Here is a 19,649-nt window from a genome sequence, read left to right as displayed (position 1 = left end):
CTTGAAGCTCTCTAGGCCTTAAAGTTTGTAAGATACCTTATATGTATATGGGGTGTTGTGGGTCATAGAATATAGAAGGATCCAGTGAATGAAGAAAATAGAGTACAGTAGATAAAATCTAAATGATTTATTTTAAAGACCTGTACTGTCTAACGCCTTTTACATTTTACAAATGTCAGGAGTCCATTTGTATCCTCCTTTGTTCAGTGAAGTCTTGGCATTTGCTAACTCCGTGCTTCTAAATTAAACCCTCAAGTCAAACTGAAATGCAGCCCCGTTGGTACATTTAAATGGCAGAAGTTGTTTAGGTGAAACCATTAGCATTATAAATATCCATGTATGCATACTTGTCCATTCAGTCTCCTGATGCAGACATCTCTCCTGCTCTGGGAAATAGGAAAGCCTATGTCTGAAGGGTTTTGCTCTTGCCTGAGCAATGCAATATTTATTTCCTGTCTTGCAGTGAAAACTGTTCATTGTTTGCTCTTCACAGGTCACTGACAAGGAACGGGAGTTCGCTGCTGGGGCTGCAAAACAGCTCGAATATCAGCAATTGGAAGACGATAAACTGTCTCAGAAATCATCTAGCAGTAAACTATCTCGATCTCCATTAAAGATTGTCAAAAAGCCTAAAAGCATGCAGTGCAAAGTGATACTTCTGGATGGATCAGAATATACCTGTGACGTGGAGGTGAGTGCATATTTAAAAATCTTTTTTGTCCCAGGTATTGAGAACTGGAGAATGTTGGTATGAGACATACAAGATGCGTTCTTGTTTTCAGAACTCTGGAAAGTTATTCAGACCCAGTTTCTAAATACGAAATTCTTTCCAAAGTCTCTAACAGGAGATCAAATTACTAAAAGTACTTATAATGTCTCCAAAATGTTACAATCAAAAGAAAAATGTGATCTTAATTTAAAAAAAAAATCTCTAACACTTTCCATGGTAGGAAAAAAAAAAACTGGGGGCCTTAAAAATCAGGCTTTTCTTCAATATCTTATGAGCTATCATTTAAATGAATTTACTTTTTCTACTTGAGTAGTTTTACTTTTTCTATTCAAATAATTTTACTCTTTCTATTTTAAATTATTTAATATCTTTTGTATTTGAATCATTGCAACTTTTAATTGGTATGAACTTGTAAATTTCTGTACATAGCATTGGTAGATTGGTAGGATCATTTGAACGGTGAATGTCCTCCTCTTAGAGTAATTTTTTAAATGTACATCACGGTGGGCATTGCAGCCTGAGTGTAAAGGGGTCTACTATCCTTTGTTCTTTTTGTAAAGAAAACTAAAATTCCTCTCAGAGAAGGAGCAGTTGAATGACTTTTGTCAGAAATGCTTGGCAAGACCGAGTTAGCATATGAGAACAACACGAACCTGTCCATAGCAGTGGAGACGGGTGGATTCTCCACATGCCACGGAGAACACACACACAGGGCGTGAACTGAAACCACAAGAGTGGTCTGGGTGTGCAGGAGCCACGGCGCCTTCTCCCCACAGCTCGGAGGGGGCAGCTTGCTCTTTCAGCAAGGTGATTCAGCTTCAGATTGAACGTTTTCATTGCAAGAGCTTATTCCTCCTGCTTCAGCCGCCTGCCCTTCATCACGCGGGGACATCATGCAGCCCTTCCCACCAGCCCCTCCGATCACATGTCTACACAGTTCACCTCTTCTGCTCTGTGTGCTGCGCAGCTCTCCCAGGTGCCACAGGCAGTGTTTATGTGCCGTCCTGCTTTCTAGTCCTTCGAAGACCCCGTCAGCACCAAGCCCGCCTGATTTCCCATGTTCCTCATTCACCCCTCTCTGCTTTCTCTGTCTACAACCCCTTATCATTCCTGTTCTCTGTGGCATAATGCAGTTCTGCACCCAGTCCTTTTCTTGGGTCATGAGATTCAAATCCATTTCATGTTGATAATGTCATTTATGGTGGGGGTGGGGTTGGTTTACTAATTTTAGATTTGCAGGAACATAGAGGAAAAAAGGATTTTTTGAAAAGAAATTCTTAAATCAAAAGTTAACCGTATCCTATATTAATCGATAGAATTTTTGTCACCCTGTCACCTGACAAATACTGATGGGCTGCTGCAGGGAGGGCAAGGCATGTTCTGAGGGTCCTGCCTAAGGTGTGCCATGCACAGATCCATCTTTTACATTTTTTTGGCTTTGATTTTGGCTGATTTCTGAGCTCAAAGTGTCCAATTACTGATTTAGAGATTTATTCTGGAAATTGGGAGATCCGAAAATGTACTCCTACCTGGGTTTTACTCTGAAGCTTAAAGGACTTTTGTAACCATGAGAGAGATTGTATTTTTCCAGGGTGGATCCACTTTCTGAAAAATTGATCTAAGTGAAGCTTTTTTCTTAATTTTGAGGAGAGTCTTTCTGTTGATTGTATTATTAATGGAATAAATAGGATTACCTGCAGTCATCTAGTCATGGCTACCAGAGTTTTCTAAAAAGAATCTAGAAGAAAGTTTATAGTGTTTTGTGTGGATGGAATAAATGCCTCAGGGCTGACTGAGGTACATGTAAATGTTGATCATGTTAAACTTAATTTATGTCCCATGCTTCAAATATGTAATAGATACAATCTGTGTTTTTTGTAGAGTTCAGGATTTTTATGTTGTAATTAACTTTGGATATAATTCAGTGTTACTTTTAATGTCACTGTGAACATTTTGAGTGACATGGCAATTTTGGTCCGTTATTTTCTTTTATAATAATTTTTTATAAAGTTTACAGATTCTTTTTTTTTTTTAAGATTTTATTTATTAGAGAGAAAGCGCACAAGCAGGAGCAGGGGGCAGAGAGAGAGGGAGAAGCAGACTCCTCGCTGAGCAGGGAGCCCCACACAGGGCTCGATCCCAGGACCCTGGAATCATGACCTGAGCCAAAGGCAGACGCTTAACTGACTGAGCCACCCAGGCACCCTAAAGTTGATAGAAGAATCTTTTTCTGGGACACAAAATCCTTGGCCAGCAGAGTATTTTCAGTTTTACAACAGACATTGGTAGTTGAAGAAAATGTGGTCACTACTGACTGGCATACTTGTGGAGAAAATAGAGAAATTTGGGCATGGTAATGACTGGTTGAATAAGAAAAATGGATTGTGAATCAGCTATATGGTTCTCAAGGTGGCAACAAGATATAGCTGAAAACGCATATTCAAAGCGCCTGTGGACTTTAGATACAAACTGTGGAACATAAAACCTTGGCTGGCAGGGCACATGGGGTATAGTAGGTAAATGGTGGTTGAAAAACATTGCCCTAGGGAAGGTGTCCTTCGGTTTCGCTCTCCTCTACACAGAGTTTTTATCAATGTCTTGGATGAAGGCACACGCATAACAAATCGCTGAACAGTATTTTTAAGTGACTAAGAGCCCATGTGCCAAAATCTGGGTTTCTTATGGACATGGACAGTGTGTGACATGGACACAAAGTAGCAAGATAATGTTTAGCAGGACGGGAGGCCAGACTTCACTCTGTAGATGTGTTGGGGGAAGGGGCGGTCAGACTTAGTGACAGCTTGGGTGAAAGTAATCTTTGGGTTCAAGTCGATTACAAACTCAGCGTTAACCAGCGGTGTGGTATAGCTGTCAGAAACTTCCGTGCGGTCACAGTGGCTTCTGTGGAAAAGCAGCATGTGGTTTCCCTGAATGTGGCCAGTGCCCAGATCCTGGGCCGGAGAGATCCCTCCCCAGCGTCTTGTTCATGAGTTCATACAGGAAAGCGCTCTTTGGAGCTGCCAGACCCAGGTGCGAAAACAGATTTATCTATTTGTAACCCGTGTGATTTCAAGGAACTTTAGCTTTCCAAACCTTGGTTTCCTGACCAGAAAAATGGGGGTGAAAATACTTGCCTCAGAAAGCCATTATTGTGAAGATTAAAGCAGGTGCTTAATTTAAACCCTTTCTGCAACATAACATTCTTAATAAGTGGTAGCTACTTAATGGAATAACTGAACTCTTGAGCTTTTTCAGCAGAGAGTTATAGCATGGTGAGTGATCTGGAAACCTCTTATGAAGAATGATTAGAGAAATAGAACGTGTTAAATAAAAAAATTTCCACTTGTCCCCTTCTAGATTTGGAGGGGAGAGGATAGCTACTTCCAGTTAGTTGGAAAAGTTGGCATTGAATGTCTTAACATACATTGTTTAAGGTATAGAAAGTAAAACTAAGGTAGAAGTTATGGGAGGTCCGATTTTTAAGCAAACAGAAAACAAATGTTTTAAATTATTGCTGTCAACCTTGTGATATGTGTTCTGTAGGAGGATTCCAGCAGAAACTGGAGGTGCATTTATGGAAACCATCAGCCCCTCAGATGCAATCTCAGACCAGACAACTTCCAGTGCCCCTTCCTACCTAAGATTCATGGAGAGAAGTGACACACAAAAATCTGAATTGAAAAAGCAGTATTGCCTCCCTAATTCCTGTCCCCAACACATACAGTTGTAGGTGAATCAAGGAAATTAACAGATGTTAAAGTAACAGATGTAACTTTTTTTGCATTTAGTAAGGCATCAAAAAAGGCATTTTAATGAACTCTCTATACCTAAGTGTTTTCCCCCATGGCTTATTTGATGCCTTCATGACTACACCATCAAAATCAACAAAGCTCACCTCTGCCATGACTTCATCATGAGAATCTATAGTCACATATAAAGGACCCCCTGTCAACACACACACACGCACACACACACAGACACTCTCATATGCATGCGGGTTCGCACGACTAGCACAGCCCTGTTCTCTCTTCTTTTTTTGAAACCATGTCCCCTCGCCGCACGGTGCTGCAGTGGGACAGAGCCAGCGACCTGAAAAAGCAAGATACAGGATTGGTTGACGTCTGACCCCAGTGACTGAACCCTTAAGTCTTCAGTTCCTCTCTCTTCATATAGATAGAAGCCTTTTCCACTCATGCTGGCTTTTTCATGCTTCCCTTCAACAGTAGGCTTAGATCATTGTAGCACTCAGTGTTTTTCCATTTGACTATTTCCTCAATAATTTTTTTCAAACTCTTAAGTCTTGATCATCTAAAATATAAGAAAATTTCATTATGAGTAAAATAGAAGAAAAGATCTTCTGAGAAGACCATCTTTTAAGCATCTTGATATATATGTTTGGCAAATGTTTACATGCTACCCTATTTTCATGTATGCCCAGCAGAATTACTAATACTGCTACTCCCTTCTTACTACTGTTGGCCCATTTGAGAACACCAGCAACTTCCTGTAGCCAGTTTACTATCATGGGTGCTGTTTATTTCTTGGACATGAATTTTAAAAGAGAAAATAAAGAAAAATATCCCAGCCACATGCAGTGAAGGAAATTGTGCTCACCACATCTTAGTCACATTGCTTCTGTGTTCTGTGGACTCATTTCGGTCTGACTGATTAGCACACAATGTATTTCCTAATGACCATCCAATTAGAAATGTTTTCTCTTGTTTGGGCACCATTCTAATCTAGTCTGATTTGGTTTTAGGAAAATAAGTCAGACATGATCTGAAATTTGAGACCATATTTCGTAATACAAGTTTGCTGCTCCTTTTGTAAAATGTTCAAGCTGTTTTATGGCGTAGTTTGATTTGTTTTCCCCCAAGAAACCCCGATTGGGCGAGGAGTCTAGTGCATCACTGGAAAAGCTATAGAGGGTTTACCTTGCAGGTGTGACTTACGAGGAACCTGCTGTGTTTCTCTATGCATATGAAACTCCACCTCACTCCATTTAGCCCCTAAATATTGCTGATCCAATGGTGAGGGAGACTTAGTGTTTATGGACCCAGTTAAATCCACACAGAACTAATACCTCCAGGGAAAATGCCAGTGAATCGGCCACACTGGAGAGAGGTTTCTATCCAGATTGGGGCAAATCAAATGGAGCTACTTAGGTGCAACAGTGAAACCATAAAAGCCTGCCCCCCAGGTTTGGCTGTGTCCAGAGGTCCACTGGTTGAATGGGCTCCATGACTGAGTATCATTCAGGTCACTCCAGGATGGTTCAGAATCCCAAGCAAGCACAGACACAGGGCAGTTAGCTCCAACAAGCATGTCTTGATGCCATAGAGATGCTTCTAAGGAACCAGAGAGGGTAAGAAAATTTATGGCACCATGTCCTAAATGTGCTTTTTGTTACCCTCTAACCATTTGTCAGGAAGGGACTGTTTAAAAAATTTCCAAATGCTCTGTCTTGCCCATGATTCAATTAACTGTCCAATTCATTTTTCTATTTCATATTTCCACTTACTGGGATTTGGTTGGAAAAACAAATTCAATGTCTGAATTTTCCAATTTGTATGGGTTATGTGATTAAAGTACCTTATAGTTGCTTTGGAAGTCCTTGACTGGACAGCAAATAGAATTGCCATAATCCAACAAAGCTGATCAGAGCACCTGTTACTTTTCACAGATTTTAAGAAATAATAATTAATTGGAAAAAGTAGAAAATAAGGATTTTTTCCAAACCAGTACAAGTATCATTCATTCAACACTGCATTAAATCACAGAATTTTTGAGTCTGTGTAATTGTGTAAATTCCGCTTTAACCTCTCAGTGGGTCTCTGTTCAACTTAACGCCTTACCACATCGTACCATCTGTCATGTGCTGTAACTGAAGGCCTCAGTCCAGGGACAGCAGCTCTCCTGCTTGAAGACCAATGCCCCTGGGGACTCCTGAGGATGAAAAGACTTTAATTAACTTGGTTTCCTTGTGTGATGACTTTTGGGTGCAGCTGTAGGAACACAAGCACTGTTAACACACACCTTCTCATTTACCTGGCATAACCGGTACTAAATGTTTCCACGGTGTTCAGATTTGTCCTCATTGAGGCTTGCAAAATTGTTAAATCTTTTCTCCTGGTTTTCATTTTTAAAAAGTAATAAATTCTCATAGTCCATCATCAGTGTAGACATGGTCTGTTAAACCCTCTAAACAATAGTAAGGTTAAGATTTAGGAGTATGAATGTGAAGAAATCGAGTGATCAAACCCTGCAGTATGTCACTGGACCAGGTGGGGGTTCGGAAGCTGAGTGAATCTTGGAATCTGAGCATCTGTACACATTGGGGGTTTGATGCTGTGTCAAAGGCAAAAATCACTGAGGAATTCTTTGGCTTTTACTGCCCATTGTCAGTAGAGTTAAGGCCTGACGAGAGAGTCGTTTGGTGCATGTCCGTGGTCTAATGTTGTGATGCTGAAACGCTAGGTTTGCTTTTTGACATTACTGTTTCTCTCACTCTTCACGTTCCCACTGTGTTTTCTGATCCCCTCATGTTGCTGATTTGATGAAATAAGCTTGCCTGCTCTGCGTGCAGGCAGGTGGGAGTCACAGCACAACACACCCCACTCTGCGGGCCGTTCACCTCCCCCGGAGAGCAGTCTTGGGTATCTTGTGCTGCTTACCCCACAGGGCTTGATTTTGACAAAGATGTTCATTACCTGTTGTTTAATGAAGGAAACAGTCTTTCAGGCTGAAAAATAATCCTAGTTTTCTACTTCTCCCCAGCCCGTGATTAAAATTTCAGGTTATAGTTCATGTTCTTGTGTCTAGTTTACTTGCTTAAATGTCACCTCCTTCCGAATCTTCCCCAGTTTTATCTCTGAGAGTTGTCACATGTGCTCTGGACAGAATCTTCTAACTTCCTTTACTCTGTTTGTGGCCTTATGGCCACAGACCCTTATGAGATGGTGGGTCAACCACTGACACCTTTCTCTGAGTTCAGGGGAAGGTTTGCTCTCTTCGCTGCTTCTCCAGAAGTAATTCCCCTTAGCACACTAGGTTTAAGCTTTATTTGAGGTTTAGGAAAAGACCATGTAAAAGAGAGAACACTTGTTACTCCAAGTGCCATTCTTGGGTGTGACAGACGGACAGCCATCCCACCTAGCACCCGGTGTGCTTCCACATGCTGAGTGCAGCTCATGCCCCCTGTAACTCAGTCCTGGCCCTGAAAGCTAAGAAAGTGCTTCCCTACGTTAGACCAAGACATTGCTCATTTCCCTCCTCAGGAAGAGTCTCCCGATATGGTGGACTGTCGGTCCCTTGTGTGGTGACCACAACCTCCCATTCACATAGATTGAGCTGGCCCAGCTGTTTCAGGGGTCTTCCTAGCCGTGGACCTATATTACAGCTTCGACATATCACTTAGATACCTCATTAAAGTCCTTGTATTTTCCAGAATACATTAATCAGTGTGTACAGAGTAGGCACTGAAGTATTTTTTTAAAAAAAGGAAGTGAATCATTTGAGTTTTAATTATTATTTGCCTTAATGCAAATTCTTTTTTCTGTTTGTTTATAACCATTTCAATCTGTAAAACTAACATCACACTGTGTGCAAACTGCCCCCCCTTCCCTGGGAGTTTTGTTAATTTTGCAGAGGCTTTCATATAAAGTATTTCTTGAGGGCCTGTTATGTTCCAGGCACTGGAAACCAAATGAGTCAGATGTGGAGCTTAAAAGAGGATTGTCTTACTCATAGAGTCACACCATCTTAAATCTGAAAGGGACCTTGGAAATGACTTTGTCTTCTACCTCATGTCACTGATGAGGAAATAGGCCCAGAGCAGTTAATGGAGTTAATGGTGTGCCCGAGGACCCACAGCCTAGAACGGGTAGAGAAGGCCAGGAACCCGGATCTCCTTGCCTCTGCTCCAGAGATGTCTTCACTGCAGCTTCAAAAGCATTCCAAGTCTATAGCTGTAGAAGGAGCAAACCAAAACATAGTGTTTACCTCCAGTTTGGGCTTGAGAAATAGTGGGATGAAAAGAGGAAAGGAAGGAGAAAGATCTGCTTTTCAAATTATTTAATAGTACATCAGATTCTTGAATATCTTTTATTTGTAGTTCTGTAAGCTTTTGACATCAAAATTGATTTTTCTAAATTTTGTAGTTAATGTATGTGGTTTTGGGGTAGGTTGGGAAACAAGACCACCAAAGTGTCTCCTCTGTTCACTTTCTTGTCTCCTTTCTTTCTCTCCTTCCCTCCCCTTTGGTGGCGGCTGGAAGGCTTTGAAACTCCCGTGAAGCACATCTGCAATAGACACCCTAATAGGTGTCTCTTTTAATAAACCGGCAGCTTGACTCTAGACCTGGAGTGGATTAATTAGGCCTCCCTGGGAACAAAAGGGCTCTGAGGCTTTGAACAGATCCTGTCCGAGAGAGACAGGTTGAGTCTATGGAAAGAATTCATTCTCTCAAAACTTCTTAAACCTAATTTCTGAAAGCGATTGCCAGGCCTTTGCTTCTGGTTATACTCTCAGGAGATAAGGTACTATGTGAAGTGTAGGACTTAGAAGCAACATTGTTTCATTCTTGAAGAAGAGGAAAGGAGCTGGAGATATAATACAGAGGCTCTTTAAATTGGTATATGGAACAAAGTTCAGGCTTGGCTCAGCTCTTTGCCTTAATATAGAATAATTTTAGGTAAGTTCTACCATTACCACAGTCCAGCTCAAAGTGAAAAGGCCAGTTGAAACTGAAGACCCTCGCCATCCCTTCTGGAGAAAAGCAGTTTTTCATTCTACTGTGATTTTTGTTCAATTTTCCTGATCAATTGCCAGTTCATTTTATAATTACAGCATTTCCCCCGTGAAAGACAGGTTATAATTTTCAAGATTATAGCCCGTCTCCCCTTAGTTAATATTTAAATTGATGGCTTTCTTTTCATGGAAATAGTCTTGGCCCTAAAGGAAGTTTAGGAGGGAGACTACTGGTATCAGCCGCAAGATTAGAAAATCTTTTCATAGATGGGTAATAACCTGGGACCATTTCTACATGGTGTGATAGTCTCTTGAATTTGATACCACTTTCCTGGATTACCTTCAGTTTCAGAGGCAGGTGTCTTTTGACCTTGTCTCCTAGGTCAGAGGCCTAAGAACAGCACCCGTGACCTCTTTTTGAATACAGAGTTGAAGACCAGTAGAATCCTAGGTTCTTAGAGTACAGGAGGAGAACATGAACTCTAATTCAGTGCCCCAAAATGTGAGTGTGTGCACATGTGTGTGTGCCCATCCACATTTCCAACAAAATATAGAAGTAGGTTCAGGGGAGACTGGAGTACAGTATGAGAATGCAGGCCTTTTGTAGGGACAAGGTAAATTATTTATAATGAACTAGTTTTTACATGACTCCTGGCATCTACACGTTGGCTGATCCAGTCGGAAAATGAAGCACATGGTCAGGCAGTGCCTGGTGTCAGGGTTTGGCTGGTAACTGTGTGTTATGGTCCAGTGTCCCATCAGCATGTGAAGGGAGGTCAATATGGTGCCATGTTACTTTGAAGAATTTCAACTCAAAAGGAGATATTAAGTTGTATTTGTGAATAAATACCTTTTTGTGTTGTTATTATTGTTGTGATCTTGTTAATTTTTATAGCAGAGGGAGAAGGGAAAATCTCAGTAGTATTTCAGCTCAGTCATGTTTGCTGTTTGGATATGGCAATTAAATAATTCAGTAGGAGATGGGAAAAATAATGAGATAAGGGAGAAAGCTCTGCTAAGATGTTTCATAGTGATATTGAATACATGCCCTTTCTTTTTTTGTTAGTGACATACACTGTGGCTAATCTTTATTGCAGCCACAATTAATAAATTACAGCAGCCAATTTGGGCACTTATTTCAAGGCTAATAGTGCATTTAGCTTTGAATGTAAGCCCCATTTGAGGCTACCAATACGTGAATAACAAATTGTTCGTCCTTCTCGCCAAGGTTTTATGTTTTTCTCACATTTACTCATTCTCTCAAGTTTTCCGTATCAGACAGATGTGCTCAGGGTGTCTAGTACAAGTCACTCCAATAAAGAGAGGGCCATTTAAAAATTCTTATGTAGGGGCGCCTGGGTGGCTCAGTCATTAAGCATCTGCCTTCCGCTCAGGTCATGATCCCAGGGTCCTGGGATTGAGTCCCACATCGGGCTCCCTGCTCTGCGGGAAGCCTGCTTCTCCCTCTCCCACTCCCCCTGCTTGTGTTCCTGCTCTTGCTATGTCTTTCTCTGTCAAAAAAATAAATAAAATCTTTAAAAAAAATAAAAAATAAAATAAAATAAAAATTCTTATGTAAACTGAAAAATTAGATTCAGCCTTGACAAATTTTATCTTGCTTAAATAGCTGGGGACTTTTGCCAAGAAACTTGCCCTGTCAGTTTTTATGCTGTGCTACTCAAAACGTGAGGGTTCATTAAAGACAGAACAGTAGAAATGTTGAACTATAATTTTCCTTTGAATCCGTTCACTGAGTCGTGGAACCAGCAGATCAGTTAAAAGGATCACTTTCATGCAGGCTTTTAGAAGTGTGTTGGTGAAACGCATAAGGTGTAGATGCTATGTAGTGAACATATGAATATCTATGGAAGTATCATGAATCAGATCAGACTGTAGGATTGTGGTACTGCGGAATAAGCTTTCACAATCGACTCTATAAAGAATTGAATTTAGAGCCTAAGGGTATTTAACTTTGGGGAGCACCATATCATAGTAGCTAGCAATAGACTGTGACATCTTTGCTTTGCCATTTGTAAGTCACTCATCCCTGAAGTCCTCCGTTTTCTCATCTGCAAACCAGAACTCTCAGGGTGGTTGGGAGTGGTAACGAGTGGATGCTGACTGCTTGCAGGTTTCAGGGACCCTGTCAGGCCTATAGTGGTCAGCAGATTCGAAAGCTTCCCTAACTTTATGGAACTTCCACCCCCTCAAGCATAAAGTATATCCTTCTAGGCCTTGTCTATAAGAATATAACTAAAAATACTCTGTAGAGTGGTAGTTACTTTAATATAAAAATGGAAATCTCTCTACTGTTTAGAGATTTGCTTTTGTCCTTCAGTAGGTGAATGGATAAACACACTGTGTTGTAATCCAGACAATGGAATATTATTCAGTGCTATGGAAATAAGCTATCAAGCCAGGAAAAGACATGGAGGAACCTTAAATGCATTTTGCTAAGTGAAAGGAGCCAGTCGGAAGAGCTACGTACAGTATGATTCCAATTATATGAGATTCTGGAAAAGGCAAAATTATGAGAACGTAAAAGATTAGTGGTTGCCAGAGGATGGGATGGGGTGAGGGGCGCATAGAGGGATGAACAGGCAGAGCACAGAGGACAGAGTATTCCTCATGATATGTCACTGTACATTTGTCCAAACCCACAGGAGGTACAACACCCAGAGTGAACCCCAATGTAAGCTCTGGACAGGGTGGTGATAATGAATCAGTGTAGGTTCGTTGATTGTAACGAGCTAGCCATTCTCGTGGGGGATATTACTAGTGGGGGACGCTGTGCCTGTGTGCGGCAAGGAGTATGTGGGAAATCATTGTACCTTCCTCTCAATTTTGCTAGGAGCCTAAAACCGCTCTAAAAAAAGTCCAGTCTTAAATAACAGCAGGAACAACTAAACCAGTTACCTGGAAGCTTGTGAGGAATGAGAAAGGACCTGGAAAACAGGAAATTTGCTTTTTCTCCCACTGCCCGGCTTGAACCTGCTGAGAATAGATGGAAGACGCAGCTAAGGTGCTGTTACTGTGGTGTCAGAAATCAGTAGGTGCTTTACAAGCCTGAATATGTTCTGAAAATAATTATACACACTCCATTTCTGGCTTTCAGTGTTAGTCTCTTATCCTGAACTGACTCACATTTTATGGTGAGCAAGGAGGTGTGGTGTTCCTTGGCTTCGGTAATGAACTCCCTCAAATTAGGCAGGAAAAGTCTGTTATGGAAGGGGCCTGACAACATCACCCTGTTCTTCCTTCATCTCGAGTCCCTTTGGAAGTTGGCACAGAACATTCTTTCTAGTTTGACTAAACCTCAACTGACTGTATTTTCTGATTTCTTATCTAGTGACTCTGAGTGATGTATTTCAGGAGGCTTCTTTACTGTTCAGTTTTATTTTAAGTGTCTTCAAATATTCAGGTCATCCTTTCTTTGCCCTTCTGTAGCAAGTATAGGGTATGAGAGGGTTTTTTGTTTGTTTGCTTCTTATCATATTAGGAATTCTGTGGTATGCTGGGTTTTAATTAAATAACTAAGGACACAATAGAAGTAGCCAGAAAGGAGGAGAGAAATGAACCTACCCAGCTCACTTCATTTTCGTGTTGGGACAGATCCTCTACTACCGTCGAGAACTTCTCTCTTGCTTGAAGAAATTGGGAGTGGCTGTTTGAGGAATGTTTCCTGGACTCTTCTTTCTCTTTCAGGATCTAGGTTTTGAAACAGGGCTGATGATAAAAAGCAAAACTGCAAACCTTTAGCTGGTTGTAAATACCTCCTTAGGAGTTAAGTTGTTCTCAATGCTGGTTCATATTGTTAAAAATGGTAAGCACGTGGGGGCGCCTGGGTGGCTCAGTCGTTAAGCGTCTGCCTTCGGCTCAGGTCATGATCCCAGGGTCCTGGGATCGAGCCCCGCATCGGGCTCTCTGCTTGGCGGGAAGCCTACTTCTCCCTCTCCCACTCCCCCTGTTTATGTCCCCTCTCTTGTTCTCTGTCTCTGTCAAATAAATAAATAAAATATTAAAAAAAAAAATGGTAAGCATGTGTGTCACTATTTGGCAGGTAGATACTAATTATTAGAGAATATTGGCTGACCGTCCCTGTGGTGGTATTGTAAGGCAACTGAAAGACCAATGGCATTTATGTATTTTATCTTATTTATTTTTGAATTTCCAATGTAATTCTAATTATGCTCAGGATATTTACATAATTCTAGATAGAGCTTGAGCAGGTAAAGAAATGTGAAGAGTGAGCATATAATTGAAATATCAAGGACACATGAGACAGATGAGGCTGGAAAGGAAGACCAAAGACCCATCAGGGAGGATGGGTTTGATGTGCTAAGTGGGTTGGGTATTGTTTAGATATTTTGATTTTCTCTGGCTGAGTCACAAATTACTATAAACTTAGCAACTTAAAACAACACATACTTTTCATCCCACATTTTTTGGCGGGTTCTCTGCTCTGGGTCTCATAGAGCAGAAATGAGGTTATTCACTGATTGCATCTTCATCTGGAGGCTGAATGAAGGAAGAGCCACCTTCATGCTCCTTTGAGCTCTTGGCAGAATTCATTTTCTCCTGGTTGTGGGCCTGGGGTCCCCACTGCCTCTCTGGCTGTCAGCTGAGGACCACTCTTGGCTAGAGTCTGCTCTTGGGTGCTTGCTATGAAGCCTCCCTGTCTCAGCAACAGAGAACCTCCCTCGCTTTGAATCCCGGATCTTCAAATCTGTCTGCCTCCCCTTATGTTACCAGCCTGGGGAAACTCTGCCTTTAAGGGCTCACACAATTAGGTCAGGCCCACCCAGATCGTGTCCCTATCTTAAGGTCAACTGTGGTATATAGCTGATGACTATAACCTAATCGTGGGAGTGAGATCCACTCTATTCATGGTCCCAGGGATTGTGCAAGGTGTATACAGCAGAGAGACAGGGAATCTTGGGGCCATCTTAGAATTCTGCCTCTTGCAAGAAGTGATGGCATTTCTGGGATTTTATATAGGGGAGCTATTTGGCCATTTGTGTTTTTAAAACATACTTCTATGAAATAGTAATTGAAGAGGAAGAGACTTGAAACAGGGACACTAAGCAGCTCTTACAGCAAACCAGGCAAGAGATGCTAAGGACTAGAACCAAGGCAGGGGCAGTGGGATAGGAGAGAATGGATTTTAAAGAACTATCTGAAAACGAGCAGAGTTGATTAATTGGATGTAAGTTGGAGATAGGGATAGCCGTAGGAGACAGTAACTTATAATGACTTCCAAATTTCTGGATTAAGTGACTGCATAGATGGATGTAGAATATAAGGAGAAAAGTTTATAGGGGAAGGTAATGAATTTAATTCAGAACTATTGAATTTAAAGTACCTGGAATATGAAAGTAGCAGTCTATTACTGCAATTGGATATATCGTTCAGCATTTGGAAGAGAAGGCAGACTGGTAGGCTTTGTGAGAGCCATTATCTTTTATACTAAATCAGATACGGGAGTGAATGAGATTGTGTGGATAGTCAATGACTAAGAAGAGCATGAATTAGCAGAGCCCTGGGGAATACTGGGGAACATTTAAAGTTGGGAGTGGGGAGAGCTTTGTCAAATCTCCCCTCACCCCACCCTCAGGTTCTTCCCTACACCCAGTCCTGGTCCCTTTTTGCCATACCCTTAGCTTATGCACTGGGTGTGCCTGAGCCCACGGGGCCATTAAGTCGTGATTATGGTTGGCTGAGTATCCTTCAAATAGTCCAAAGACGGAATCTATGTAGGAAAGCATTTGTGATACCATTTTCTAAATGCCATTAAGGCATTGGTTGCCCTATTGAATGTAGAAAACAGGAAGCTGGAGGCTGTCTGAGGTACCATCCCTTGAGAGAAAATTCAGATTCTCATTTGTTGCAATTGATTGTTGTGCCTCCCTGCAATTTTTTGTCAATTTTCCTTTTATTTCTTTAATTTGGCTTTTGGCTGTCTTTTATACTTTAGACTTTCCGTTAACACAAAGTGGTAAGAACCATAACATTACATTTCTTACAAGGAATGGCTGATCCCTGATTTCTTTGAACAACTTAACAACCATTAGGAGTCGTTTTACACTGGAATGCTGAATAGTTGTGGTTCTAAAGGTACCATAATTATAAACTGTGAGGCAGTGGTGTCATTCAGAAAGCTCTCTTAAAATTTTTATCTTGAATTAGAAAAAAATCAAACCCTTTCGTACAGCCTCCAGGAGTTGTCCTATTTGGGACTGCGGTGATGCCCTGCTCCTCCTTCAGCTACTACTCCCCAACCTGTGCCCCCTCCCTCCTGGTCCAGGGAAGAAGGGCGTCTAGTGCTGAGCTCTGGGTTGGCTTCGCTCTCTTTACAGCAGGGAAGCAAAGGATTCTTTTCCTCTCCAACCTCTGGGTTGTGTTGACCAGCCAGTGCACTTTAAGCTTTTTATTTGTTTTTCTAGAAGAGGTCATGGATTCCAAGTTGTGGGAGCTTTTTATTGGAACACATTACATTTCCATCAATAAAGTTAGCTTCCTATAGCTTGTTGGCATGATTTCTCTTATGCAATGACTATTATGAGTATTTTATTTCTAGATAAATGAAATGGAGGTCTTTCTCTTGCTTCTTCTGCCAAGGCTGCTCTGTTTTGTTAGTGTTGCCTGGTGACTGTTTCCTGAAATCTTAGTCCAGGATATCTCTACAAATGGCAAATTAAAATGGCCAGATTAGATATTAATTCATGAAATGCTTTGATCAGCGGAGATTTCTTCTTTTCAACAAATAAGACATCCTTGCCATGTGGGAATGTATTTTTTTCAATGTAACAGACAGCTGTGTTTAACTGGTATGTACATTTAGAATCATTTTCTAATAAGAGTGGAAGAAAATCCTCTCTCTCAGTCCTGTTGCCACTTAGGAACGCACCTCATTTTCCCTGCTGCTGCCTATAGAAACGAGTGATGGTGTGCAGATGTACAGCCAGCCAAGGAATTGCTTCTTATTATGGTGTTTGGAAAGCTGGAAAGAATAAAGAGATTTGTTATTTCTTATGGAATGCCATGGTGACAGCAAATAAAGTCACTAAAGAGCCACCACCTTCTTCAGGGAGATGCCATTGGACTGAGCGTGTCAAGCTTATGAATGGTTTTAAATGATCACCCCAAGCAGAATGCTTCAGTTAATGTGTCCAATGATTCCTTTAGGGAAAAAACTATCCAGAATGTCATGATCTGCAGACCTTCTTTAATAGTACAATGGTGAAGAATTCATTATAAGGAGGAAAAAACCACCAAAATTGGAAATGTAATTTTTTTTCCCCAAAGATACGTTTTTCTTGGGGCTTCTATTATTTATCCCCTAAGTGCACAGAATGTAACAAGAAGAAAATAAATTCACAGAAAGCAGCACAAGAAAGGAAGGAGGTTAGTCCAGAAACACATGTTCTGAGCTCTCTAACATGCCCTGGGGAGGAAACCTGGGCGCTCAGTGTCTGTACAATAAAAACACCCCAGTTTCAAAAGTTTCCAAAGAAGCATGTTTTTTCCGAGTCCAGTTGTTTGAGAGAAACTCTACTGCAGCTCTCTGCTGGCTTCTTCCAGGAGTAGATCGTGAGCAGCCAATCAGGAAAGTCTCAGTGATTGCTATTTCTCTCAGTCTCACCTTCAGTAAGCAATAAGTAATAATTTTTCAGTTTGAGATTATGCTTCTTATTAATTATTCTCAGATTCAGTGCTTTTTACGTTGTCAGTTTATTGCAGAACTGTACTTTTAGTAGCAGGCCTAGGGGTGATATTGACATCTCTCAGGAGATAGGAGAGCTTCATAAACGTGTTCACAAAGAGGACACCGCCCTCCTTCTGCAAGGACATGGGCCATGGAAGTACCGGAGGTTAAGGAAATATTTGAGGTTAATATCAGATCTAGGTCATTGTAGAGACAAAAAATGCTCCAGGCCCCTCACTGTACTTTACAGAGCATGACTTCGACGATTTCAGCTCAGAAAACCTTGAAAGCTTCAGGAATTTCTTGTGCACTCTTTAAGATAACCTCAGAGCCAACTGTGTGCCCAGCTATGTAAATATTAATCATCTCCTTTATTGGATTATTCACGGTAAGCCTATTAAATACTGCAGTTGCTACAAAAATACTGACTTCACTTTTAGAACTGTTCTAAAAGCAAGACCAATTGCACACTTAAGAGTGAACTCTCCAATCTGCTACTTATGTTTATCTTTCTCCTCTCCTATCGTTAGATGAGGGAGAAGAGACTATACTTCCTACTTTTCCAGGAATTTAAAATAAAATTTTAAAAAGATAATCCAGAACACATCCCTCTGCTGTGCATGGATTGCTGTCCACATTCATTGCGAGACCATACCTCTTGTGCACATGGTGTGAAGATGCAGTTTTGTTGATAGCTGGATCTAATACAGTGGAGTCAGGTCCCTAGAAACCATGATCCACCTTATGTTTTTCTGTTTCAGAGTGAGGGGTAAAGTATGTATCAAATCAAAGGAATGGAGTGGATCCACAGCTTCTTGAGGAAAACTTGAGAAATTTATTAGCAAGTAAACCTGCAACATTTGAAGGGGATTTTAAAAACTGATAGGTTTTTCATTTGTGGGAATAAAGCACGGCCTTCATGCAAAAATAGGAGAAAAAAAAAAATCTAACACTCAAGATCTGGCCAGAGCAGATGGTACCCACATGGTAGAAAAATATAAATAAATTGGTCATGAACGAATTTCGAAGATCAGAGCAGTTTTTGAAGAATTTTGAAACAAGAAATCAACCCCAGATGTTTTATTTCACTTATTTTCTTTCCTATTAAGAAAAAATAATTCTGCTCCATGCCGGCCACTGTGATATTGTGCGGGGAATCCAGTCATGAGGTAAAGCTGCTTACCGGAGAGGCTAACGTTAACATGACTCAGATCGTACAGAAACCAGCCTAAAACGCTCACCCTGACCCATATGGTGCAGGAGCTCTGTGAGCATGTCCACGGGGATTGGAGCTAGTCCTGAAGGTCAGGGATGGAGTCCTAGAGGAGGGCTTGAGAAGAGAAGTAAGAGACAGGCGTGTAGCACATTCCAAGACACAAAGATGGCTTGGGCAGACTTCGTTTGGCGGGAGGAAGCCTGGGAGGAGAAGGAGCTGAGGGAAGGCTGTATGAAGGAGTGTGGAGGTGAGGGGGGCTCTGTGGTGGGGAAGCTGAAGAGGCAGGCAGGGCATCCCAGGCTGCGATAGGGTCCTACCACCTTAACACTTGGGCTGGCTGTGTCCCAGAGCATCACTCACTTCTGAATCTGATAGTCAAACACTGGTATTCCCACATGGACTCATTCTCCCCGAGATTTTTAACATAAAAACAGAAGTTAAAATAAATGTGATAATATCTCCCGGGTGAGCTCCTGGAATTTGACTTCACATCCTACGGTGCATTGTGGATCGCAGGCGTTTTGCTGCTCATCTATCCTTGTTAAACCAGGTGAGTGTGGGTGGGGCTGGTTTAGAGTACCAACAGTAAAAGAAGGGGGAACAGCATCATGTGAGCCCCTGGGAACATCTCAAAGTCTCTCGGGCCCAGACCTCCCAGTTCAACCCTGAGTGCCGGTAAGCTCCAAAAAACATAGCTGCTTTCTCGTGAGTTCAAGAAAAAGCAGAAAAATCGGAATGAGCACGTAGTATTTTACTCTTTGCTTGAATAGAATGTTTTTCATTTTCCTGTTTAAAAAAAAAAAGGATGTTATAGTTGCTTATTAGAGCAAAAACCTGTACATACCTACTCTAAAAACAAGTTTTTTTTTTTTTTAATTTTATTATGCTAGTCACCATACAATACATCATTAGTTTTCGATGTGGTGATCCACGATCCATTGTTTTCGTATAACACCCAGTGCTCCGTGCAGTACGTGCCCTCCTTAATACCCATTACCAGGCTAACCAATCCCCCCTCCCCCCTCCCCTCTAAAACCCTGTTTGTTTCTCAGAGTCCATAGTCTCTCATGGTTCATCTCTCCCTCCGATTCCCCACCCCTTCATTTTTCCCTTCCTTCTCCTAATGTCCTCCATGCTATTCCTTATGGTCCACAAATAAGTGAAACCATATGATAATTGACTTTCTCTGCTTGACTTATTTCACTTAGCATAATCTCCTCCAGTCCCATCCATGTTGATGTAAAAGTTGG

At 41.3% G+C, this 19,649-nt stretch overlaps 1 protein-coding gene across 14 annotated transcripts in view; it reads left to right on the top strand.

The window, feature by feature from the left end:
• Nucleotides 1-19,649, top strand: part of EPB41L3 (erythrocyte membrane protein band 4.1 like 3) — a 151,732-nt gene that overhangs the window by 68,074 nt on the left and 64,009 nt on the right. For all 14 annotated transcript variants that reach the window (XM_034996014.1, XM_034996024.1, XM_034996015.1 and 11 more), the window contains one exon: nt 494-691. In XM_034996014.1, coding sequence (XP_034851905.1) covers nt 494-691 — 198 coding nt within the window. The remainder of the gene's footprint in view (nt 1-493; nt 692-19,649) is intronic.

Source organism: Mirounga leonina, unplaced genomic scaffold (assembly GCF_011800145.1).
Source record: "Mirounga leonina isolate KUSES-001 unplaced genomic scaffold, KU_Mleo_1.0 Mir_93, whole genome shotgun sequence".
NCBI classification, from domain to species: Eukaryota; Metazoa; Chordata; class Mammalia; order Carnivora; family Phocidae; genus Mirounga; species Mirounga leonina.
Note: the sequence above shows the minus strand (reverse complement) of the source record. Positions and strands in the feature narration are given on the sequence as shown.